This window comes from Eucyclogobius newberryi, unplaced genomic scaffold (assembly GCF_026437365.1).
Source record: "Eucyclogobius newberryi isolate DKJ021-1_F unplaced genomic scaffold, fEucNew1.0.hap1 SCAF_5, whole genome shotgun sequence".
Taxonomy (NCBI): domain Eukaryota; kingdom Metazoa; phylum Chordata; class Actinopteri; order Gobiiformes; family Gobiidae; genus Eucyclogobius; species Eucyclogobius newberryi.
Window position 1 is genome coordinate 39,553,740 of NW_027316167.1, and position 27,210 is coordinate 39,580,949.

The window sequence follows — 27,210 nt, forward strand, 5'->3', positions numbered from 1 at the left end:
GGCTGTGACAATGTTGAGCAGTGGAAGATTTTAATATTCAGGACCATATCAAAGGACAGATCTGCTGTTGACAGAGGCCAAACAGGAATATAACAATTAGGATTTATTTATACAATATTTAGACTTTTTGATGTGTTAAGATTTTACACTCACTCTTTTTCTTCAGTTTCTTCAAAAAGATGTAATACAATTAACAAACTGAATTAATAATACTCTGATGATCCTTGAAACCTGTCAATTTTTTGTACGTTTGTTAGAGCCATGAGCAGGGCTGACTCTGAGGTATGAGAGAAACAACCATCGATGTCTTAAAGATGTTTGTGTGCAGTGGAACAGAGCTTTAAACATCAAGAATCAGAATGTATTTGTCATTTCAATACAAACATAGACAGAAACAAAATACTGTAGCCAGGTCCGGGTGGTCAGCAGCATAAAATAGTAAAGATAAACTGTTTCATTAAAAGAGATCAACCAAGAGCTCACTCCAGCACAGGCTTTGTGCGGCGCAATGTCCAGCAGCTTGTTTGAAAGTCTCGAGAGAAAAAATGATGATTTGTGATCATTTTGATAACTTCTAATACTTCATGTCAACATGAATGATTTGTGAATTTGTTCAAACTGCAAAATGATGAGTGAACCAGTGACTCCTCTGTCTGTGCTGGTGTCCTGCTCCTGTCTGCTCCTGTCTGCTTCTGTCCTGTAGTATTGTGTGGACATATGTTTTATGAGTGACATGTAATGGTCCCATCAGCCTTATGAGGGACACAATGGGGATCAACTTGTAACATTATTTACATCATTACGAATTACGAGCTCATCACTTGGCACAATATTTCCTGGTGAATAAATAAGTGTCTCAGAGGACAGAGGACAGCAGGACAGCAGGACCCTGAGGACAGTAGGAGCCTGGGTCCCGCTGGAGAAAGTCTCACACCCGCAGAATGGTCCCGTGCTCCGCTGCAGCGCGCACAGCTCAGTGTCCCGCGGAAATGAAGAACGCGGCGTGCTGTGTGTCCACTCTTGGTCCACTTTCACCCACAGTGTAGTCCTCCTTGTCCAGCGGCTGGACCGGCACGCCCGCGTGCGTATCGCCCTGTGTAAAAGAGCGCGTGGCGCAGCCCTTGTTGGAGCTGAGCGTGGAGACTTTCCAGAAGGTCCCGCTCAGCATCTTCCGGATCTCCGGCCTCATGAGGCAGTACAGCACCGGGTTGAGGCAGCTGTTCGTGTGCGCGAGGCACACGGTCACGGGGAACACGTACGTGTGCACGAGGTAGTAATATTTGTCCCAGTGGACAGCATTGAATTTGACCAGCACGCCCCAGAGCGTGATGGCGTGGTTGGGCATCCAGCAGCAGAAGAAGGACAGCACCACGATGGCCACGGAGCGCGTAACGCGCGAGCGGCGCCGCGGGTTGGAGGAGCTCATGCTGCGGCGACGCACGAAGCGCAGCAGCATCACGTAACTCGCGCAGACGATGAGCATGGGCACCACGAAGGCCACGAGGATCTTCTGGATGTGGTACATCGCGAGCCAGTCATGGCCTTCAGGAAAGCGCATCAGACACAACTTTTCCCCCGCGACCACCGTCACCTTGGAGAAGACCGCGGTGGGTGCTGTGGCCAGAGTGGCGGCCACCCACAGCACCGCACAGACCCAGTGCACCCAGCGCGTGCGGCGGGACGTGCGCTTCTTCAGCGCGGAGGACACGGACAGGTAGCGCGTGACGCTCATGGCCGTGAGGAAGAAGACGCTGGCGTACATGTTCATGACGGTCACGGACAGGATGATCTTACACATGGCGTCTCCAAACGGCCAGCTAAAGTCCAGCGCGGTGTCCACGGCCCAAAAGGGCAGCGTCAGCACGAACTGGAAGTCCGTGACGGCCAGATTCAGGATGAACGTGTTGATGTTGGACTTCTTCCGGCCCTGGCGCAACTTCATGAGAAAAAACACCAGCAGGTTCCCCAGGAGCCCCATGGCGCACACCACGCTGTAGATGACGGAGATGAGGATGCGCAGCACCGGGCTCCCGTCCGCGCTCACGTCGATGTCCTCAAACCCGGAGTGTCCCTCCAAAGAGCCGTTCACACTGTGGTTCTGAGGCTCCTCCATGCCCACGCGCGCCTCTGCCCGCGCGCACACACGCACGAGTCCCGGGGACGCACGCGGTTCACCGTGAGAGAGATTCAATCACATTCATTTTGGTGACGCCCGAAGTCATCAGCAGTTTCCCCGAGAGGCGAGAGGTGCGCTCTGAGTGACAGGTGCGCTCTGAGTGACAGGTCCGCTCTGAGTGACAGGTCCGCTCTGAGTGACAGGTCCGCTCTGAGTGACAGATGACCGCTGCTGCTTTTATAAACACTTGGCACCGCGAGGTGAGCGCGGATTGGTCTGTGTCAGGGCACACGTGCGCCAGGATGAGCTCCTCCTCGAGGCTCCGCTCAATCCGGACCAAAGCGCAACAAGAAAAGAAAGATGTTTAGAATGAGTAGCTCATGTCTCCAGACTTAGCCCCCACACCTCACCCTCTCACCGTCTCTGTACAGCACCCACCCCTCTGCCCGCGCAGCGCCCCTCCTAACTTTAAGAACAGTTTCAGGAGCCGCGGCACGGTCATATAGCCTCATGCCTAACCCGGCGCGGTCTAACCCGGCGCGGTCAAATAGCCCAGCAGTTTCAGGAGCCGTGGCACAAAATAGCCCGCGCCGCGGCTCTGTAGACACTCCCTAACTTTAAACACCATTCTCAGAAGCCCCCCGCAGATGCCATGTCTCTGACGGGCTATGCTACAAAAGTGATGCCTTATGTAGTTTTATTGCAAATTCAGATCTCCATCATGAGCCCGCGGCGCGTCTCTAGAGATGTCAGTTGCTCTTCATCACCAGCAGGGGGTGCAGAAGACTTATTGCCAAGCATTATTTAAAACATGTAAATGTATCAACTACACAACTACACAGAAGTGCAAATAAAGAAGAGAAAAGAGCCAACCTGACGTGGCGCGTCTCATCTCTGGACTTCACTGAGGCTCTTGGTTCAGTGTCGCGCAGCGCGAGCCGCGTCTCGGATTACACTCGGCTCCTGAACCTTATGTAACCCAGTGAGAACCCGAAAGACCCCGCGCTGAGAGTCCCGAGCCAAGTAGATCTGGCCTGTAAGTCCACCTCTTATTTTCCGGGGGCCGCGTCTTGATACATGGCCCTTGCAGTTAGTTAGTTCCCCTTTAAACGCAGCTCAGCCCCCTGGAAGATGTCCCATTGTTTGAGAGTCCTCCCATCTGAGGGGCCGGACGAGCTCAAGTTTGCAGACAGAAAACTTTGAGCTGTCACCGAGTGTGTCCGGGGCTGATGGAGGACACGGAGGGGATTGCCCAGAAGGAAACCCCAGAGCAGGCGCTATGAACCCCGCTTCTACCCGGGCCTAGGCGACCCTTAGACGCGCGGCTGCAAACGCCCTCGCCCCTGAACCGCACGTCAAACCTCCGGCTCGCTTCAAGTGTGTGCAGAGTGTGTGAATGCTTTTGATCACGCCTGACATCGTCGTGACAACATGGGCCGGTCCACGCGCGGGGATGGACAAAGACGCAGCCTCTCGTGCCTCTACGTCCTCCTGGCACTGCTTTTGGAAACGTGCCGCGCGCATGCTCCAGGTCAGTGGTGATTCGTTGGGAGATTGTTTAAAGGGGAAATGTTGTGGAAATACTTTGAATCGTGTTGTAACGGGGGCCCCCTCTGTAGGGTCTCAGCCGCGTTTGGATTGAGTCCTGCATGTTTGTGTTGTCCTGTATTGTCCTGCTTTTGAGGCGTCCGTGTTCAGCCCAGTTTTCACCTATCCCCTATCCCCGCCCATTGCTCTGCACTTTCTTGTCATTAGTGAAAAACTGCAGGGCACACACAGGGTCCAAAAATGTCACGTTGCCTGTTTTCAACCGTAAAAACCGTAAAAGTCAATAAATATCATGCCAGTATGAAGAGGAGGGGCATTTAATTTTGATTAGATTCTATTACTAAGCCGATCGAGATCAATTTTGCAGATTACAATGGAATAAAATAGTTTGCATTATTGTAACATACGATTTTACATATATACAGCATGTGAACATTAATTTCTATTTGATTTACATTTATTTGGGGAATTTACATTTGATATTGATTTGAGGGTTTGGTTATAGTGTGTTGCACTTATTTTATTTTGGGTACATTTATTCATTCTGTATATTCTGTATATTGTTTCAGTACAACCCGTTTTGTTGACGCACAGGAAGTCGAGTTGGTGAAAAACGCGTGAAAATAAAGACACACTGCTAAACACTGTCCTGCCGTGTTGGTATATTTTAGCATAGGAAAATAACAGAAAACCCATAACATAACATTACATAACATTCAACACCCACTGCCTCAGAGACGGGTGAGACACAAGAAATAAGGGTTACACTATCATAAAAGCTCCCATATTGCCATATTGATTGAGGCAATAATCCATCCCACAACAGACTAATATGTCCCAAATAGCTTGTGTTCATGTTCTAGAATTTCTAGATTTACTGTTGAAAGAAATATCCAAAATTGAAATGTTTCTCCTTTTGTTAGTTTGGGATTGACTCCACAAACGTGTCATAGTAACAATATGGCTAAAATCCTTTCAACTGACAACAATCAAGCCTCTGGAGTGGATTAATTGCACCAGGTTCTGAGGCTATCGTGAAAAATAATTTCACTCATCTTTATTTGAAGTTGACATTGCACTGTTGCATTGCCAGTGTTTGTCTCATGTGGATCGGCTTTGAAATGACAGAGATATGAACTAGATCAACCTCTGCAATCTAACAGTCCAACAGTGAATTCTATAGCATTCTCAGCTCAGTTTTAAACTATAGGAGTGATGGAATATCAAGTGAGTAAGGTCTTTTATTTTTTACATTGAAATTGCGTGTTTTGTCCATGTTAATCTTTTGTTTTCAACAAAGTCTAATAAAATAAGCCGTGCACATCTTTCAATTTAAGTGAAATTGAAGAGATTATTTGCAAAAACAGATATCTGTGTTTTTTTCTTTTCGTTTGCGACCATGATCTACGTCCCTATATTAGAACACGGAAGTAAACAATGTCCATCCATCCATTTTCTACCGCTTGTTCCCTTTTGGGGTCACGGGTGACTGGAGCCTATCCCAGTGACTTCGGGCCTTAGGCGGGGTACACCCTGGACAGTGGCCAACTCGTCGCAGGGCCAACACAGAGACATAGACATTACAGACAGTTCACGCTCACATTCATTCACTAGGGCCAATTTAGAGTCACCAATTTTGCCTAACACATGCATGTCTTTGGACGGTGGGAGGAAGCCGGAGAACCCGGAGAGAACCCACTGTAACACGGGGAGAACATGCAGACTCCACCCAGAGAGATCATGTGATGTTGGTCTGGTCCGGGAATCAAACCCATGATCTCCTTCTTGGGAGGCAGGAGCGCTAACCGCCTTTGCCACCGTGCACCCCAAAGTAAACAATGTGTTTAAGAAAATAGATGAGCTGTTTGGAAACTCTGACAAAGAGTAAATTGTACCCATATACTTTATGGACAAAGAGCACGTTGTATCCATGTTTGCAAATTTCATTATTGTGTCAAAAAGTATATAAAAATATGGCAATAGTATAGTTAACGCAGTGATTACCTGTCATATCACATTCTTGTCCGATATTGTGCAGCCTTGAACAAAATACCAAGAGAGAAGTATAAAGTGCGTTCTGCTTTGGACGTGCAGACGGAGCAGTGCAGACCAGCTGTGGCTCGTGTTTACATCGAGCGAGCCTCCACACAGCAATTAGAGCAGTTGTGTGCAGCATCCTTCTGTCCGCTTTTCCCACCACCGCCGAGGGGCAGCTTTGACTGGCCCTTTGACCTTATACCTTCATCAAAAGACCAAGGAACCACAACAATGCACCCCAGGGTTTGACTGCATCGGCGGGGGGTTCCTTCTCAGGGTTTCGGACTGCATGGACACGGGAGGATTCCGAGAAATTCCCACTCTGTCAACGTGCAGTCAGAAATATAAATCAGCTGGCTCCGCAGAGACGACACAAACCAACACAAACAAGAGACTCGAGATCACTTTACGTCACTGGAGGAAAGTTAACGTAAGCCTGGTTTCCACTGGTTGGCTTTGGAGTGGATTTCAACAGTTTGAAAGTGTCTCCACTGCCTTAAGTGACCCATACTAGTCTGTTTAAGTGATCCAAAGTGGACCCTGAGAGATCTACCTAGCTCAATTTTGGCTCCCTGAATGCTTTTGAGCGGCTCTCATTTCGCAGTGCGTCGGCATCAAGTGCTCCGAGGGGCACCAGCGAGGGGCACCAGCGAGGGGCACCAGCGAGGGGCACCATTCTGACCAGGCACTTTGGACTGAATGACGCAAGAGGCTGTTTGTGCAGCAGCTGCACTGCTCCTTTTGCAATTATACAAGGAGCCTACAGGGAGACTTGGTAGAGGATTGTGATATGCAATATTTCTCAAATTTAATTTATATAAAAAAAATAATTAAAAAAATAATTTACAATTACTTACAATTTACACATTTGAAGAGGGTTGGGGGCATGGGGGCAACACGGAGCTTTTGCTTAGGGCACCCAAATGGCTAGCAACTGCCCATGCGACATAAAGCAGATTTATACAATAATCATTTCTCCAAATGTTGACTTGTTCTTGGGATAAACCGCTGTAATTCCTCTGATGGAAACTTATGTATTGAGCTCACATGCTCAGCAAAACAAAACTTGTGCACGTTAGCATCAGCTGTTTCCTGTTTATTGACGCTCAGCACTCACATCAAGACCCAAGATGTTATATTTCCAAAGCTGAATGCAGTGACACAAACTTGGTTGAGTTAAAAAGGGATTTGATTTTTTGAAGAAACCATTAGTCCTGTTTGGGTGATGTCAGCTCACAGCAGAGCAGAGCTCGAAACGGCCATAGGGCACAATTTAATCTAATTAATTTAATATATTCTTAAGTACATCATTTAGACATAGATGCACAATCTAACAAGGCACCAGCTTGTTTTGTTGCCACAGTGCTACCATGGTTACGTTCACACTGCAGGCTCAAGTCTTTTGTGGCCCGTGTGACCTGTGTCTGATTTTGGTTCGAAAACAGGTATTTCATATCAAGTCTTAGTTCGTGCATCTAAACACAATTATTACCAGCAGAGTGCACATGGTCTGCAGCGTATCAGTCAAAGTGAGACTAAAAACAATAGCTGAAAAGCAAACTGCTTGCCAGCTTTGATTTGAATGTCAATTCCATTGAAATAATGATGACTGCAGTGTGTAAACTTACAGTGCATATGACAGATTCATCTACTCATTTCACTAAACCACAAATACCTTCATTATTTATATTATATATATATATATATATATATATATATATATATATAATATATATATATATAATATATATTATATATATATTATATATATATTATATATAATATATATTAGCGCAACCTTACTGTAAACAAGGTCCAAAGCCATGTCTACATTACACATAGTTATGATTACCATTATACAAGTTAAAATTAATGGCAACACCTTTATTTTATTAAATGAATGATTAAACTGTACAAATGTGTTCTTTACACATAAATGGATGAAACTTTCAGTGTTGATGACATGGACAGTGATTGAGTTTTAAAACTCATCCAGCTTTTTTTTATATACCGTACTTTCCACACTTAAAAGCCTTTCATTTCCTCAAATACCGTCAGTGCGCTTTATAATCCGGTGCACTTAAAGGAATGATAGAGGATTTTTTGCCGATTTGAGAACTCGACTGTTAGTCCATTTTTAAAAAGTGCGCATGCGCGCACTCACATCGCATCTCTCGTCTCCGCAGATTTCTGTCTCTTTTGAGCCAGCTCGATCACAGTCTTCCTCTGCCGTCCTTCAGCCTAAGGTTCTCGCTAAACACACACCGGCTTATCAACCACGCATGCGCAGCCAGTGAAACGTGCTGCTATGCTGGGGAAGAGGCTGCAGGTGTGCAGTAGGAAACAAGGGATGATTGATATGTGGGAGGACTAATCAGCTGTCCATGCCACGAGGAAATTGTGCTTAATGACCTCGAAGCGGTTTTGTGTGGTACACGGTGTATAAGGAAGATTCGGAACACGAGAGACTCAGACGCACGTCTAGAAGCACGGTTACGGTACTCCGGAACCGGAGGTCCCAACATGTATGCAAAGCATTCTGGGAACAGTAGTCTACCGCTACACACGGCGCTCGCGGAACTCTGTCAAAATGTAAACTACATTATACGTCAGGAACAACGCGGACACCTAAATAAAGGACCCCGAATTCAGGACCCCAAGATGGCTCCTGCCAAGAGACCATGGATCTATTATATTATTGCATGAGACTTTAAACTCTGGGCACAAGTATCAGTCAACTGTGGTCAGAGCTTTCACGAAGGCCGGAATCATCACTGAAATGCAGCGCAACTCAAGATGGATCCAGAGATGGATCCAGAGATGGATCCAGAGATGGATCCAGAGATCCAGGGATGGATCCAGGGATGGATCCAGGGATGGATCCAGGGATGGATCCAGAGATGGATCCAGAGATCCAGGGATGGATCCAGGGATGGATCCAGGGATGGATCCAGGGATGGATCCAGAGATGGATCCAGAGATCCAGGGATGGATCCAGGGATGGATCCAGGGATGGATCCAGGGATGGATCCAGAGATGGATCCAGAGATCCAGGGATGCAGGATTGAGGGATTTGTGGACGAGGGATGAACTGAAAGAGTGAGTGTATTATGTTGTATTTTACTGAACAGTTATATGAGCGTAACGTTTGATCAACATTGTTCAAACGTTACGCTCATTAACGTTTGAACAATGTTGATCTGAATGAGTTGAACGTGTTTAATAAAGCTCAACTGACTGACTTATCCGTCTGTTTTGTTTCGCTTAATGCGCTTTATAGTCCGGTGCGCTTTATGTATGAACAATTATCCATAGTAGACCATTTATTGAAGGTGCGCTTTATAATCCAGTGCGCCTTTTCGTGCGCAAAATCTGGTATACAAACATGCAACTATGGAAAGTATTTATTGTAGTTTCTATCCCACCAAACTAAGTAATCAATAGAAAAACATTAAAACCTGTCTCATGCACTTTAAAAACACAGAGGAGCACTCCCTGCAGCAGGAACACATAAAAATCCAGGTTTGATTTTGAACAGCATTATAACCTGGTTCAAACTCGATTTTGCAGAATGTAAGACCTTTAATGGACCTCAAACACACACAGCCTCGTCACACACTGAACCCATTTGAACATTATTAAAACCTGCAGTGAGAATGATGTTGGTCTGTTGTAGCTTTCCAGGAAATAGTGAATGAGTAATTTAGGGATTTATGCCAGATGCCCTTCTTGTTGCAGACTTTCTCTAAAAGGAAATGGAGTAGCAGTAAGAATGTATGTTTGTTGCCACACATCCTGACATGGCTGTCACAACTATTTCAAAAATGGGGGGGACCAATCATGGGGGATCTGGGGGTCCTCCCCCAAGAACGTTTGAATACTTTTTAGGGCTGTTTTACTGGTTTCTGGATGAAGAGTGAGTCAAATCATGGCTTTTAGTCTTACCATAGTCTAAAGACTGGACCTGAGGTCCACACCTAACTGTACATCCCCCGCCTCCTCCTGCCTGTTGTGTAAAATAGTCATTTATTTCAATTAAAATATGACACAGCTGTGCAGACCTCTGGGGGCCCTTTCGAGCAGAATAATAACGGACAAATCCTGTTCATAATAATGCTGCACTATGCTACTTTCCCCCACTACCTGCTTGTCTCTATGGAGATGTTATTGCTTTGCCTGGAATGTTCCACAACGGCATTAAAGTTATCTATCTTACATTTATTTCAGAGTTTCATTCTTTCTGTCTCCATGGAGATATCTTATGCCATACTGAACATTCAAGGCTTTATGGAGATGAGCCCCTCCAGCAGAACATTATTAGATTAGATACATTATTATATGTGCAGAACCTTTCATGATAGAACATAATACTGCTGATGCTTCAGTCAATAAGAGCTGTTTTTTTAAATGTAGTTTATTTAATAACATTTAATTATAGAAAAATATTCAGTTGAAGTCATCTGGACACATCAGGAAAAAATGACATTTCGACTTTCATCCAAAAGCAATTCTTAAGGTTGAGAACTTGGATTTGTGTGGACAATAAAGAATTATCTTATCTTACTTTGGGCTGTGTAAGCCCTGCCCTCTGGGCGGGACCTCCTGATGATAGACTGTCCTGTTTATCTCTTTGTTTACACTGTTTCACCTGAAACTAATCTCATTTGTTACCCAAACAGCCCAGTAATGGGTCATATTAATCCTATTGTTGGCTGTAGATCCCTCATCACTTCTTAGCATCTGGCTGGCCCGAGCTGATCCTGCCCCAACAATATAAATTAATTTCATTGATCACAATCTAAAGCCTGTCTTCCCCTCCGGCTCCTCTGCTGCTGTTCTGTTCTCTTTTCCCTTCTCATTCTAATGAGCAAGTAACCCAACACTAAAGTTCTGACGAGTGAATTTAGGCCTTATTTAGGCATATTACGCACAGCAAAAATGTAAACTAGAAAATCTGCAATGGCTGAAGCCATTGCTGGAGTCTCTCTCTCTCTCTCGCTCTCGCTCGCGCTCGCTCGCTCGACTCCGTCACAAAATTCTAAAGAATAAAGCCTAAAGAATTCCGCAGACACTCATAATGCCCAAATTCATTTAAATGGGGAAAAAGTACTAATACTTTTGAAAATTCTGCAAAAAGTACAAGTTTTTCAAATGTCAAAAGTAATAGCACACATACTACTGTGAAAGCGATCATAATGAGGTATAACTTGTTGAAATCGGTTGAAGCGTTAAGGAGTTGAAACTGGCTAAATGGAAAATCATGGAAAATATAATAATAAAAAATACGTGAAATACAAGAACATATAGTGCCTGCGTGACATCACGCAGACACTCAATGAAACAATCTGACATGTCTGCATGCCTTCGTTATCTATCACTAATTAGACTCGCTGTGAATTAATCTGCTGTATTCAACTTCCTTAGCAAGTTGAAACGTTAATGCTTTGTATGAAATGGGACGTGAGACAAAATAAAAACTCCCAAAGAGCTAAAAATTGTGTCTCTGCTGCCTCGTCTGCCCTGACAAAAGACACAGCTCAGCTCTGGAAGGCACTGCACAGCGAGCGCAGAGGAAAGACTCACGGTGCCTGCAACTCAGACAGCTCACGTAAACGAGGGAGTTTCATCAGCACATAGAGGGGAGGGTCCTGCACCCACGCATATTGAGGATGAAAGTTGCTCACTGTGGGCTCTGCCTGCTCACTGTGGGCTCTGCCTGCTCACTGTGGGCTCTGCCTGCTCACTGTGGGCTCTGCCTGCTCACTGTGGGCTCTGCCTGCTCACTGTGGGCTTGCCAACTGTAAGAAAGGATTCTTTATCTTCTGTAGCATCCCCAAAGATCCCATTTGTCCAGAAATGTATTACTGTGGTCAGGAGGGACCAGCAGCTGGCTAATGCTAGTTGCTATGCTAATAAAAGTTAGCCTACTTGCAGACAGTTTTAAGGGGCCTCATTTCCAACTGTCCGGGTGTTGTATTTTAGGATCAGACACAAAGTCTGTGTTCTTGAAAGCTTTGAGGGCGTGTCCGGTGCAGAGGGCGTGTCCAGTGCAGAGGGCGTGTCCAGTGCAGAGGGCTTGTCCGGTGCACAGGGCGTGTCCGGTGCAGAGGGCGTGTCCGGTGCAAAGGGCGTGTCCGGTGCAGAGGGCGTGTCCAGTGCAGAGGGCGTGTCCAGTGCAGAGGGCGTGTCCAGTGCAGAGGGCGTGTCCGGTGCACAGGGCGTGTCCGGTGCAGAGGGCGTGTCCGGTGCAAAGGGCGTGTCCGGTGCAGAGGGCGTGTCCGGTGCAGAGGGCGTATCCGGTGCAGAGGGCGTGTCCGGTGCAGAGGGCGTGTCCGGTGCAGAGGGCGTGTCCGGTGCAGAGGGCGTGTCCGGTGCAGAGGGCGTGTCCGGTGCAGAGGGCGTGTCCGGTGCAGAGGGCGTGTCCGGTGCAGAGGGCTTGTGGATGAGAAAGAGCAGACAGAAATGTCTTTTCTTTTAGGTGTTTTTACTTCAATCAGATCAAAGCCCATAACTTCTGTCTTCTTGGACTATCAACTCTTTTCATTTTTCATTTGATGCACTGTTTTTCATGACTGTAGCAGTGAGAGGCAGCAGCATGTGGCGTCTTCAAAATGACTGAAACTCATGAATAGTACCACAATGTGTAACATTCCAGGCAAAGCAACAACATCTCCCTGGAGAAGAGCACGAGGCGGATGCTGAACATATGTAGTGTATCTTTAATTAATGTGGCACATTAAGTTCACTTCAGTGAGAGCAAAGGTCGGGTGAAAGTTCAACTTCATCTAATTATTGAATCAGCAGTGGGGCAAAAGCAGCTTTTGTAAAGTGATAATAAACCTGAGTGAGGACAAACGCTCCTTGTTGTTGTCATGTGTCATTGTTGCCCTAAAGTTGAGAAAAGCAGTAAATGAACAGATACAGCTGAATCCTTTGTTCGGTGTTCACAACAAGATGGACACAAACCCAGACATCAATCATTCTATAGAGGTCGGGATTGTGACATCACACATAATAGAATTTTCAGTTAGAATAATATTAAATAATTATTTATTTATTTTTCCTCCATTTCCTATTAAGATATGAGAGGTTCTGTCTACAGGAGTTTTGTAAATAAGAGTTTTTTGTTTAGAAGAGCGCTTCTATTAAGAGTTAATAGGTTATCTGTCCTTTTCCTCTGTAACTACATGCGTTGTAACACCGAAATTTCCCCATGTGTGGACAATAAAGGCTTTTCTTATCTTATCTTAAACCAATGGAATCTTAAAGACGCTAATTACCAAACTTAGTGTTCATTCAAACGCTATAGAAGTTAAGGATACAGAGTTAAGGGCCACAAACAACCCGACAATATCAAAGTGAATCATTTGAAATGTTACATTTGACATTGTTTCGATGCCTCCACCTTTAATGAGACTTGGGACATTAATATTAGGTTGGTATAACATTAAAATGTTTGAATTTTTCCAATTTTACAGTAAAAAGTACTACGTTTTGTTGTTTGGACCAACTAAGCAGGAACAAAAATTGGTCTGAGGGCCGCATTTGGCCCCCGGGCCATTATTATAGACAAATATATTTACCAGTAGTGGCTCAGCCGTTTATCAGCTTATTACACGGCTTTTTAATTAACTTTTTAACATAATTTTGTCTAATGTATCTCTATGCTCATTTAGCACACCAGCTACAAACATGGTGGATTTCCATGGTAACGGATGTTCATTGACATTCAATCGCAGACTCTTTTTCAATCAGAAGGCATGGTGGGTGTCAAGTCATTAATTTTATCTGAACAGCTTAAAAACACAAAACAATCTATAAAACAAACCCACAAGAACAAATTCCCAAAAAGGAGTATAATATAATATAATATAATATAATATAATATAATATAATATAAGAGTATAATTATACAAGCTCACACACCTTTGATGGGCAGTTTTTTCTGTTCTTCTTTGCAGAACCTCTAACCCAGGGGTGTCCAAACGTTTTGCAAAGAGGGCCAGATTTGGCGAGGTGAAAGTGTGTGAGGGCCGACCATTCAGCCTGACAATCCTCACATGGAACACAAATAAATCCAAACATATTTGACCAAGTCACTCATTTCATATTTGTCTTTTTTATTTATATTTTAAGAAGCTTAAACATTCTTAGGTTCATTTGAAACATGACATATTATTGGGACTTTTAAATTCAAAAACAGAAATAGCTTATGTCGGTGTAATCCCTCATTCGTCCAGGCGTGTTCCATAGTAGAAAAAGCTTCAGTTGTAGTCATCTGGACTCAGTTTGAAAAAGTAGACGTTTCGACTCTCATCCAAGAGTCATTGTCAATAAAAGAATTTAGATCAAGAACTCCGATATTAATACTGTTCTGTGGTAAGACCCGCCCATTGGGAGGAGCCTTCCTGAAGTAGAAAGAGTTGTTTGTTTCAACAGAAACTCCCCCCTTGTATCTACTTAAGATTCTGAATAGGCTCGGTAGATACAAAGGGGGGAGTTTCTGTTGAAACAAACAACTCTTTCTACTTCAGGAAGGCTCCTCCCAATGGGCGGGTCTTACCACAGAACAGTATTAATATCGGAGTTCTTGATCTAAATTCTTTTATTGACAATGACTCTTGGATGAGAGTCGAAACGTCTATTTTTTCAAACTGAGTCCAGATGACTACAACTGAAGCTTTTTCTACTAAGAAATAGCTTATCTTATTCAGATGTGCAAACATTGACCACAAGTCTCAATGTATATATATTTATAACTGTAGTTTTGACACAAAACAAAATGTATTCACTGAGATTTTAGAATTTAGTCATCTCAGATGACAGAAGACTTTCCTGCTCTAAGGGTGATACTGAGATCTGGACTGCAGGTCATAGGTCAGGTCAGGCTCAAAGGCAGTGGTTTTGATGCGCAAGATGTCACGCAGATGAGAGTCAGTTAGTCGTGTCCTCACGCGGCTCTTGTTAAAGTTCATAACCGAAAAGGTCTGCTCACACAAATATGTCGAGCCGAACAAGCTCAGCATTTTCTTAGCAAATGTTCGAATCTCTTGGAACCTGCCTTCATCCAGCTGGCGGTAAAAGTCCGCCAGAGAGAGCTGTTGGTGTCGACTGTGGCACTCAGCGTCACACTGCAGCTCAATGAGCTCCAGTTGCAGGTGGTCAGGAGCAGGATCAGGGGCCACGGAGAAAGGAGAGGAAAACATCGTGATCTCCTTCTCAGTAGCTGCAAAATCCTGAAAGCCTTGTTGGAACTCCTCAGCCAGAGATGAGATGTCTGCTGCATACCTTCTTGTTTGCGCGTTGATATTGCTCTGTGGAAAGCTGGTCATGATTCCCTGCAGCGCCGGGAAGTGTGTGGCATTGGAAGTGTGTGGTATTGGGCTGTGGTTGTGACAGGTGCCTTTGGAAAAGTTTCAGCTTGGTTCCACAGGCTTTGATGTGTGAATACAGTTGGCTTCTCACTGCATTTGGCCCCTGAAGGCTCGTGTTCAGCACGTTCAGGTGCTTTGTTGTGTCAACTAAAAAAACAAATCAGCCAGCCAAACTGGGTCACATAATTCCGGGATTGATTGTCCCTTTTTTGCCATGAACTCTCCGATTTCCTGCCTAAGAGAGTAGAAGCGCTGCAGTGCAGAGCCCCGACTGAGCCATCTCACGTCGTTGTGATAGACAACATCTTCGTATTCAGCCTGGATGTCGATTAGAAACCGTTGAAACTGACGGTGGCACAAGGCTTTGGAGCGAAAATAATTAATAGCCTTTATTACCGGTTTCATAACATGATCATATTTGAGATGTTTGGCACACAGAACTTCCTGGTGAATAATGCAATGAAGTCTTATAGCTTTACCTCCTTGTTCGATGACTTTGTCACCGATACGAGTTGATAATCCACTCCGTTCGCCAGCCACGGCAAGTGCGCCGTCCGTAATAATCCCAGAAACTTTATCCCACGGGAGTTTCATGTCATCTACGGCCGAGCAAACAGAAACGAATAAATCTGTTCCTCTTGTTTGGGTTTTAAGGCTCTGCAGGTCAAGTAGCTCTTCAGTCACATTCATTCCTCTCAAAAAAATAAGTAATTGAGCGGTGTCAGATGCGTCCGTGCTTTCGTCGCGAGCTAAGGAAAAAAAGTCAAACTCCTTTCCTCTGGCCCCCAACTGTCTCTTAATATCTGATGACACATCTTCAATTCTCCGTGCCACAGTGTTACGAGCCAGGCAAACATTGGCAAACTCTTGCTTCTTCTCAGGACAGAGTTTTTCTACCATTGTCATCACGCAGTCTTTGATAAATCCACCCTCGGTAAAGGGTTTGCTGTGCTTAGCTCTCAGCGTTGCCACCTCGTAGCTCGCCTTTGTGGCATTTTCATTTGACTCTCGGGCTCTTGTGAAAAATCGCTGCTGTGACGTTAAACCAGCTTCCAGTTGCTTAAATTTTTTGCTGCGTTCGTTCTCTGCTTTTCAAATGTCCACATGTTTCGTCTGATAGTGTCTCTTGACATTGTATTCCTTAACCTGTTACCATCCGCCTATTTGGCCCTGTGCACAATGGTTGAACATACCAAATGGCATTGCTTATTAAAAGAGGATCTTATGTTCCACATGCAAGTGTGATGCATCATTAGAAAGCTTAGGCCTTCTAGTTTCTGCAGTTGTGCACATGAACACTGTCAGCACTGAAGTTTCAGATCTGTAGGAACAGGCATTTTGGTGCTGTTGACCTTTTTGTATCAAAAAGTATATTCGGAACAAGTGATCCAAATATGTGCCAACTGTGCCAAACTGTTTTATTACAATTTTAGCTCCTCTATGATCATAAAACAATAATAATAATACATTTTGATGTTTTGTAGGCCACTAATACCCATTATAACTGCTAAAAACAATGTATGTGAAAATGTGTAAATATGAGTTTACCCATGAATTTCCCATATCGAGGTGAAAAAAGAAGAAAAAAAAATATTAATATTTGTATTTTATTTTTGTATTGGTATAATTGTACATATATCTAGCAAAATGTGCATCCAAAAGGCTAATAAAATCAGAAAATGTGATGTGTCTCCTGCCCAAAAATCTAGGCTCTGACTGCTTTACGCACGTGAATAGAAACGATTCTGTGTGAAGAAGCCCTAAGTCCCACCCATCGTTCAAAAGCTTTTTTTATTGGCTAGAATAATATGTCAATCAAAGTATTCTACGTCACCGTGAGCATGCGCATTCTCAATGTTCACTTGTCCTGGAAGAGCCGGCGCTCAGTGTCAACTTTCCTTTTTTATTTGCGGTCGACATCTCTGAAATTGTCCAGAAGGATCACACAGGTGTCACGCAGCCAGAGTTCAACCGAGTGCTGCTGCCCTCTAGTGGATACATATAAAATAGCTTTTGTAGGTGTGCATTTTATGCGCTGGACTTTGGACATGTCTGCTCTAACCCCTTAATTTTTAGGCCATTTTCAGATGTCCTCAGATATGTTCAATTGGATTCAAGTCTGGCCTCTGGGCCCCTCAAGGACATCCACAGAGCTGTCCTGTGGCCCCTCCTTTGTTCTCCTGGCTGTGTGCTTAGGGTCATTGTCGTGTTGAAGATGAACTTTGGCCCCCGTCTGAGGTCCAGAACCTCTGGAGACAGTTTTCATCAAGGACGTCTCTGTAACTGCTGCATTCATCTTTCTGTTGATCCTGACGAGTCCTCCAGTTCCTGCTGCTGATGCTGCCTCCACCGCAGCCTCCACCGCAGCCTCCACCGCAGCCTGATGCAGCCTCCACCGCAGCCTGATGCCGCCTCCACCGCAGCCTGATGCCGCCTCCACCGCAGCCTGATGCCGCCTCCACCGCAGCCTGATGCCGCCTCCACCGCAGCCTGATGCCGCCTCCACCGCAGCCTGATGCCGCCTCCACCGCAGCCTGATGCCGCCTCCACCGCAGCCTGATGCCGCCTCCACCGCAGCCTGATGCCGCCTCCACCGCAGCCTGATGCCGCCTCCACCGCAGCCTGATGCCGCCTCCACCGCAGCCTGATGCCGCCTCCACCGCAGCCTGATGCCGCCTCCACCGCAGCCTGATGCCGCCTCCACCGCAGCCTGATGCCGCCTCCACCGCAGCCTGATGCAGCCTCCACCGCAGCCTGATGCCGCCTCCACCGCAGCCTGATGCCGCCTCCACCGCAGCCTGATGCAGCCTCCACCGCAGCCTGATGCAGCCTCCACCGCAGCCTGATGCCGCCTCCACCGCAGCCTGATGCCGCCTCCACCGCAGCCTGATGCCGCCTCCACCGCAGCCTGATGCCGCCTCCACCGCAGCCTGATGCCGCCTCCACCGCAGCCTGATGCAGCCTCCACCGCAGCCTGATGCAGCCTCCACCGCAGCCTGATGCAGCCTCCACCGCAGCCTGATGCCGCCTCCACCGCAGCCTGATGCCGCCTCCACCGCAGCCTGATGCAGCCTCCACCGCAGCCTGATGCCGCCTCCACCGCAGCCTGATGCCGCCTCCACCGCAGCCTGATGCCGCCTCCACCGCAGCCTGATGCCGCCTCCACCGCAGCCTGATGCAGCCTCCACCGCAGCCTGATGCAGCCTCCACCGCAGCCTGATGCAGCCTCCACCGCAGCCTGATGCCGCCTCCACCGCAGCCTGATGCAGCCTCCACCGCAGCCTGATGCCGCCTCCACCGCAGCCTGATGCCGCCTCCACCGCAGCCTGATGCAGCCTCCACCGCAGCCTGATGCAGCCTCCACCGCAGCCTGATGCAGCCTCCACCGCAGCCTGATGCAGCCTCCACCGCAGCCTGATGCCGCCTCCACCGCAGCCTGATGCCGCCTCCACCGCAGCCTGATGCCGCCTCCACCGCAGCCTGATGCCGCCTCCACCGCAGCCTGATGCCGCCTCCACCGCAGCCTGATGCCGCCTCCACCGCAGCCTGATGCCGCCTCCACCGCAGCCTGATGCCGCCTCCACCGCAGCCTGATGCCGCCTCCACCGCAGCCTGAGGGCTTGTTCACACCGCAGACGCTGATTCACGCGTTGCGCAGAAGTTGGACGCCTGTACTTTTAAAGACTAAACGCAAATAAGCCGCGTTCTCGACGCAGCGGAGCAGAGCCGAAATATAGTAAGCAGACGCGCGTTTGCCGCGTGCGCATGCGCAGTGGAGGTGTTGTCAGTCTGGCTTCTTTAATGGCGGATCAAAGTTGAGAGAGTGCCTTTAGCGTATTTGCTCTTCAAAGCCCAAAAACGGAGACGCTCGGCGGCGTGTCTGGATCCACCAGTGAGTTGAGTCAATATCATCATTTGCTTCAAGACTGGATAAACATCGCTCTCAGCTGTAGTTTCGTCTGTCCCGGGTCATGTTTCATGACTTGTTTTCCCACATTGGTGCGCGGACATGTACCAGGACAACAACTACAGGCGTCTGTCCATCTGTCAGTACAGAAATATTCATGTCTGAGCGCAATAATAAAGTGTATGTGCTGTGTATGTGCTGTGTATCTGCTGTGTATGTGCTGTGTATGTGCTGTGTATGTGCTGTGTATGTGCTGTGTATGTGCTGTGTATGTGCTGTGTATGTGCTGTGTATGTGCTGTGTATGTGCTGTGTATCTGCTGTGTATGTGCTGTGTATCTGCTGTGTATGTGCTGTGTATGTGCAGTGTATGTGCTGTGTATGTGCTGTGTATCTGCTGTGTATGTGCTGTGTATGTGCTGTGTATGTGCTGTGTATGTGCTGTGTATGTGCTGTGTATCTGCTGTGTATCTGCTGTGTATGTGCTGTGTATGTGCTGTGTATGTGTTGTGTATGTGTTGTGTATGTGTTGTGTATGTGCTGTGTATGTGCTGTGTATCTGCTGTGTATCTGCTGTGTATGTGTTGTGTATGTGCTGTGTATCTGCTGTGTATCTGCTGTGTATGTGTTGTGTATGTGCTGTGTATCTGCTGTGTATGTGCTGTGTATGTGCTGTGTATGTGCTTGTGGTTGTGTATAAAGCCAATGAAAAGTACATAGATAGTAAAAATTAAACATAGTTTTCATAGCGTTAATATGTTGTTCTAGTGCACCATTTTAAATTTGATTGTGGTATATTTAATGAAAGTACAAGTAAACTAAATTTAGGCTATATAGTTATTTTTTTATTTTTTTATTCAGATCTCTTACCACTGGGGATTTCTACAGGACAATCACCAGCAGCTTCAGGGTTTGGTTTCCAGTCTCCTCCATCATCCCTGATGTCATCTGGGACTCTCTCGTGGCTGTGTCCGCAACACAGAGGACTGGACGTCCACAACACAGAGGACTGGACGTCCACAACACAGAGGACTGGACGTCCACAACACAGAGGACTGGACGTCCACAACACAGAGGACTGGACGTCCACAACACAGAGGACTGGACGTCCACAACACAGAGGACTGGACGTCCACAACACAGAGGACTGGACGTCCACAACAGAGGACTGGACGGTCCACAACACAGAGGACTGGAGGTCCACAACAGAGGACTGGACGTCCACAACAGAGGACTGGAGGTCCACAACAGAGGACTGGACGTCCACAACAGAGGACTGGACGTCCACAACAGAGGACTGGAGGTCCACAACAGAGGACTGGACGTCCACAACACAGAAGTGTTTTTGATAAAGTGATTTTCATATTTATAGCAAAGACCACATGCTCACTCTAGATTGAGCCCAAATGTCATGTTGTTTACACAGAATGAGATAAAGTTAAATGAATAAAACAGTGAGAAGCTTCTCAGCTCTTAAGTTCTCTGTTCTCTTTACTTCTGCACCTACTTGTGCGTTGTAACACTGAAATGTCCCCACTGTGAGGACTAATAAAGGATTATTTCATCTTGTCCTTGTTTGTTTTTGTTTATGATCTTAAATTGTGGTAAATTAAATAAGTACATCTTTAAATAGCCACTGAATTTCCCACCGACTCCCCAGTATTATATATATGAAGAAGATGCATGTAAACAGGACACACATTTTATAATATAAAATAATTTATTTTGTGGAAAAATAGAACAATAAATAACGATATAAAAATTATATATGACCATGGCCGTGGAGTTGTAGAAGACTGGTGAGGAAAAAGAGTCTTTCCTCTCCTGCAGAAGATGCAGCTCATTCATCTCATCTTCAGCTCCAGTGGTTCCAGATTGAAATCAAATGAACTATTTTCATATAGTAATTTATACATTTGTTATTTTACACATTCTTTTGAATGAGCTGGAACCTTCTGCAGGAGAGGAAGCAGATGGAACATGAGGAGGGTCTGTCCCAGAGCGCTGCCAGCACCTCCCTCTCAAAGCTGGAGGACTCTGGCTCCAGCACCTCCCTCTCAAAGCTGGAGGACTCTGGCTCCAGCACCTCCCTCTCAAAGCTGGAGGACTCTGGCTCCAGCACCTCCCTCTCAAAGCTGGAGGACTCCAGCACCTCCCTCTCAAAGCTGGAGGACTCTGGCTCCAGCACCTCCCTCTCAAAGCTGGAGGACTACAGCACCTCCCTCTCAAAGCTGGAGGACTCTGGCTCCAGCTCCTCCCTCTCAAAGCTGGTTTTACACACCTGTGGGTGGAGCAGAAGGGCCAGCATCCCCTGAAGGAGCAGCAGCAGGAGCAACAGGGGCAGCAGGGGCAGCAGGGGCAGAAGCAGGAGCAGGAGCAACAGGGGCAGGAGCAACAGGAGCAGGAGCAACAGGAGCAGGAGCAACAGGGGCAGGGACAACAGGGGCAGGAGCAACAGGGGCAGGAGCAACAGGAGCAACAGGAGCAGGGGCAGCAGGGGCAGGGACAACAGGGGCAGGAGCAACAGGAGCAACAGGAGCAGGAGCAACAGGGAGGGCTGAAGGCGAATCCAGATCTTCAAAAAGAACATTGTACAGCAGTTATATTTGAGCCCAGTACATTTACTGCAATATTATTCAAACTTTTACTATTATAATACAGCATATTTAATGAGGCACATTTATGTTCCAATATCATTTTCCAGTTTCATCAGCTCTTTGATAACTTCACACACTCACTAGAAGCAGAATCAACTGTGCACTATAGATTCTAGAGCACTATAGATTCTAGAGCACTGTAGATTCTAGAGCACTGTAGATTCTAGAGCACTGTAGATTCTCGTGCACTATAGATTCTAGAGCACTGTAGATTCTAGTGCACTATAGATTCTAGAGCACTATAGATTCTAGAGCACTGTAGATTCTAGTGCACTATAGATTCTAGTGCACTATAGATTCTAGAGCTCTATAGATTCTAGAGCACTGTAGATTCTAGAGCACTGTAGATTCTAGAGCACTGTAGATTCTAGAGCACTGTAGATTCTCGTGCACTGTAGATTCTAGAGCACTGTAGATTCTAGAGCACTGTAGATTCTAGAGCACTGTAGATTCTAGAGCACTGATGATTGTGTACATTTCTTTGAGGCTGTGGGACAGTTAAATAGTCCTGACATTAGATTGTAGTCACTCATTTCGCTGTTCGAGTCAGTAATTTAAGTTTTGTATCTACGTAATGTTTGTCTCAAATGCATCAAAGTATTTTTAAAGTCTCTTTTCAGGTGGATGAGATCTCTTGTTAGCATTAGCTCGTAGCCTAGCTCTCTGCTAGTTGAGCAGAACAACAACCCTGCCTACTTTTCTGCAGATAACTCTGAATAAACACATGAACTCGTCAAACACAAACCAGCGCAAATTATTTTGACGCATCAACTATCACCACATAGATTTTAATCGTCTCAAAGTTGTAATAACTTACCCCACAGTCCAGTCTCCTCACGGATCCTCCTCCAGGCTCGGTTCTTCTTGTGTTCCACCAAAGACACGCCATAAAGCTCCTTGTGTTGACACACTGCACTATAGTGTATCGTCTGCCATTGTTGTGGTGCCGAGGTTCTTCTCGGGCAGGGAAATGCGAGCGTCATCTCTGATTGGCTGCTGCGCCGCCTCGCCGCAGAAAAGCTGAGCAAATCTGAACTTTTTTGTGGCGAACAATTTTGAGGCATTGAAGCTTATACGTCTGTCAAAGCGTCTAGAGCGGAAAACGCAAAAGCGCCTCCGCCGCGCCGCGCTCCACGCCGAGAAAGCAGGAATCGTGCAGCAAAAACGCAGGAGGTGCTCGACGCACGTTTACATAGACTTTAATGTAAAGTGGACACTTTGGCCGCCCCGGTCTGAACGCGGCATGATGCTGCCTCCACCATGCTTCACTGTAGGTGATGGGACTGTCCAGGTGATGAGCAGTGTCCTCCAGACATGACGCTTGCTGTTCAAGCCAAAATGTTTCATCTGACCAGCAAAAATTAAAAAAGCACTGCAGCTGTGAATACTTATGCTCATGTGCTTTTTTCTTTTTTTTTTAAATTAGCAAAAATTCTAACAATCTTCAGTTAATTTGTCATTATGGGGATTTGTTAGTACAATTTGAGAGAAATAATTAATTCAATCCATTTTGGAATAAGGCTGTGACATAACAAAATATTTAAAAAGTGCAGTGTATATATATATATATATATATATATATATATATATATTTGCTGTATTTGATACTTAGGCAGTGTGTAATGCTAGCAGCAAAGTTAGAGACAACTATGTTCCAACCGTTCAGTTTGTGAGGATTTTGTCTGAACCAGGCTAATGCATCACGGTGAGAGTAGTGTGCTCCTCCTCCATCTGATGGTTTAGTCACCTTTTTTTTTCAAATGTCACTTTTTCTATTTTATAAATGTCCAAAGTGATTTGAGACAGTCGGCTTTGTCCCAGTCATCCATCCTCTTGTTTTTGTTCTTTTTTGTTGTTCTTGTTTTGCTGCAGCTAAAAGTACACGGGTTTCCATCTATCGTTTCCACTATTGGTGTTTTCCATCCAAGTTACATTTTTCTAAAGTCAATCTTTCAACAGAATTCTTTACAAACGTTAGATTTTGTGGTCCTCCATTGGGATGTGCTTATATGTATGTTCCCATTCCGTTACAACAGCGTCCTTCTTTTTTCAATGTTATTTTTGACATATGCAGTACATCGAGAAGAATTGTTGTTCTATTTTTTTTGTATTACATGTATATTTGAGATGATTCCCTGGAGAGATTGTATTATATGCTTTTATAGAGATTTCAATCAAGCCGTTACTTTGTCTAATTTGAGCCAATTTTCCACACAGTCATAACCATTATGTGGAATTGCCTTTTCACACCTGGATTTAAATTAAACTCTTTGATTTCACACTAAAAGAGAGAATATGGCCAAGAAACATCGATTTTCCATCTTCACAGTTTTGGTTATTTATCGCTGAATGATTCTTGTATTAAATTCAAAACTGCTCGAGAGTCGGGATTAAAGATACAATGTTTTCTTACCAAATGTTTGCATCTCTTTGAGTGATTATTCATTCGGTGAATCGAGATGAACCCATCTGAGTCACATGGGAGTGGATGTCAGTTTTTGTTTTTCAATCACAGCAGTAAATATTTCTCCTGTTGAATCTCCATCTGGAAGCTTTTATCTGCATGATCTAAATGAAAGCCAGAGTTTTTCTTCCCTTCTGACAACCACAGCTGCACCATGGACCTTTTATAGCGGCGATGGTCCTCACCTCACTGCAACATGGTCCCGAGTTCTAGTGCCTTAAACTGCACATATGTAAGAGTTTTAAACAAATGTTTTTCTCCCATTAAGTCACTCCATGTTGTAGTTAGAGGGATTTCTGCATGTTTAAGTGATATATATTGTTCTACATTTGAGGTATCATTACGCTGAAAATATCCATATTCACCAAACCCACAGACACGCCCACACACTTAGTTCTTAAATTTCCCTTGCAAAAAAATGTAATATGCTTAGGATTCAGCTGCCATTTTGGCCATATACCGTACTTTTTGGACTTTAAGCTGCTACTTTTCCCCCACGCTTTTAACCCTGCAGCCATTACAACAGCGCGTCTAATTTACCGTATGGACTTTACTGGCCACCGGGGGGCACTCTAGCAGGAAGAGCAAACATTTGAGACACTGCATAAGAAAATGGTGGACATTGGTTACTGTCCAGGGGACATATCATGTTTTCTTTATTTTAAGCTTCAAAACGCTGTGTGATTTATTACAATCAGACTCATATTCACAGAGAAATGAGTCTAATGAGGAAGTGACTCTAGATGCGGCTGAACGCAAAGACATGTGATATACAGCAGACTGCAGTTTAGAACCTGCCACATTGAAATGAGACTTTCTTGGCCCGACCTGCCCCGGGATCATCACAACCATGGACCATATTATCTCATGTTACAACGTAACTCTAGTCTAGAGTCTAATTAGTCCTACAGCGCAGCGGACTGCAGGTGCACCACAAGAACCCCGGTTCCAAAGATACATCACTACCGCGTTTATTTATGTGTAAATATCTCATGTTACAACGTGGGCACCTGCGGTTTATTGTCAGGTGCGGCCAGTATATAAACAAGTTCTATTTTCTTTCTAAATTTCAGGTGCAAAGGCTTTTATTCAGGAGCGCTATAAAGCCCGAAAAGTACACTATTTTCTGTGTCTTTTTTTGCCCGACAGGCCACAGGCAGTGCAGCATGACATGGGAAAATTAAGAACATGCAGGAAACCATCAAAGGCAAATTCAAACTCACAATCGTGCAGCCAATTTACAATTTTTTTTATTGTTCTGCAGAGTTTTAGAATCTCTTTTTTGGAGAGTGCTCGCCCCATTGGCTACATGTTTTTAGTGAAAGTGGAAACTGGAGCATCCAGAAGAAACCTACGCTGACACAGGGTTAGCAAAAAAAGGTTCTGCTTCGCCAGGGAGTTGAACTCAAACCATGGCTATAGTTGTATTATTCAAGCTTCTTTTTTAAATCCCGTTTGCGAGGCCATCTTGCTCTGAGCCTCAGAAATCTCTGTTTAAATTTCCCCCAGATAGTTATGTCACAGTTAGTTTAATCCCAATGTTGCCACTAGATGGCCTGCTAACGCCAAATCCAAGCAGTGAAGCACAGCTGGCGCATTTTTTTTTTTTTTAAAGACATAGGCAGTTCTAAAGCATGGGACGCCAAAGCAGAAGTAATTCAAGAGCACGAGGCCAATAAGAAGACAAATACTGGACAAAGCCTAGTGTGAAGAGTGCTGTGGTCGCTTGTGTCTCTCTTGTCTCATGGGACATTAAGTGAAAGAGCAACATCAAAATATTCACCCTGAACACGTAACACGCTGCCATAGACCCTCTTTAAAGACATTGGTTTGTATAACTCTTCCTGACACATATTCATTGCCTCGGCCTTCGGAATAACTGATAACACGTCAGTGAAAAGCACCACATTACTGTCATTAATCATACGTCCGGACACATGACATTTACTCTGCTGCTCAGGGTTATCATAGAATTCATACTGACGGATAATTCGCCACTTTTGTTCATTAATATGATGCCTATTTTTTACTTTATAAAACCAAATATCCTTAAAAGTGCACCCCAAGAAAACTATAAAAAGTACAACAATTCTATATTTTCAAAATTAAAAGGGTGAACTTGAAAACTTTAGCTACATTTATTAGAACCTAGTATATGTCAATAATTCATAGTGAATTAAATATTTAATGCATTGCTGTGTTTTGAATGGGAGACAAAACATGTCTCCATTAACTTCTATTATAAACACATGTTTTGATTAAACCATTATAATAAGATGGATTCCAAAAGAAATGTGAACAAAAATGATTTATTGTGTTGGTCAGAAGGCAAAGACACTGTGACCCTGTGACTGCCCCCCTGTGGCCCCTGTGTGAACAAACTGCCAAGTGCCAAAACAAACCAGAAAGAACAGCATTTATCCAAAGGTGGACTAACTCCATAGCTGCCATTTGGAGTTAGAAAATGCGTAATGGCTGTAGTTTAGAGGAGGTTCTTGAGGCTGTTAAGCAGCTGATCGAAGAAGAGGATTCTCGAGGGTTCCGAAGGCGAGGAACGGTGACTTTTTTATAAATACTCTTCCCATTCAAAGGCCGTGGCTGCAGAGCCACGGCGCGGTCAAATAGCCCAGCAGTTTCAGGAGCCGCGGCACGGCTATATAGCCTCATGGCTAACCCTAACCCTAACCCTAAGAGAGTGTTGTTTTCACGTATTTGGTTTTCAAAACCCTCACACGGAGGCGCCGGGCTTATTTCTGTCTCTGTTTTCCACCGTGAATTCATCGTACAGCTCCTTTCTCCCACAAACAGCCACAATCAGTCTTTCGTCTGCCATTGTTGACGAGCAAGGAAAAAGTGGCGCTTCTTGGGGAATTCCACGGGGAATACCGGAAATGCGAAGGGCAATACGTATGCGGTGCGCAGGAGCGTGTAACAGTAGATTTAGTCTGTTTTGCATTGGTAGAACTGACGCTTCTAAGTGTGCAGCCTTAGTCACGGCAAAACGCGCTGGAGAAAATGTGATAAACAGGTTTAAAATGTATATTTGCACTATAAAGGCGCGCAGCAGACAGGGAAACGGTCGCGCGCACCTTCACATGTTCTCCCCGG

The 27,210-nt window shown here is 45.3% G+C and overlaps 2 protein-coding genes across 2 annotated transcripts in view; one reads left to right on the forward strand and one right to left on the reverse strand.

The window, feature by feature from the left end:
* Positions 1-916: 916 nt before the first annotated feature.
* On the reverse strand, positions 917-2,113 carry LOC140381523 (relaxin-3 receptor 1-like). The gene has a single exon (XM_072465590.1). The coding sequence runs from the start codon at positions 2,111-2,113 to the stop codon at positions 974-976; it is 1,140 nt and encodes a 379-aa protein (XP_072321691.1). The 3' UTR covers positions 917-973.
* A 1,420-nt stretch (positions 2,114-3,533) lies between these two features.
* The window catches only part of adamts7 (a disintegrin-like and metallopeptidase (reprolysin type) with thrombospondin type 1 motif, 7), a 111,178-nt gene continuing 87,501 nt past the window's right edge, over positions 3,534-27,210 (forward strand). The window contains exon 1 of the mRNA XM_072464684.1: positions 3,534-3,647. Within this exon, the coding sequence (XP_072320785.1) occupies positions 3,548-3,647 (100 nt within the window). The 5' untranslated portion in view covers positions 3,534-3,547. The remainder of the gene's footprint in view (positions 3,648-27,210) is intronic.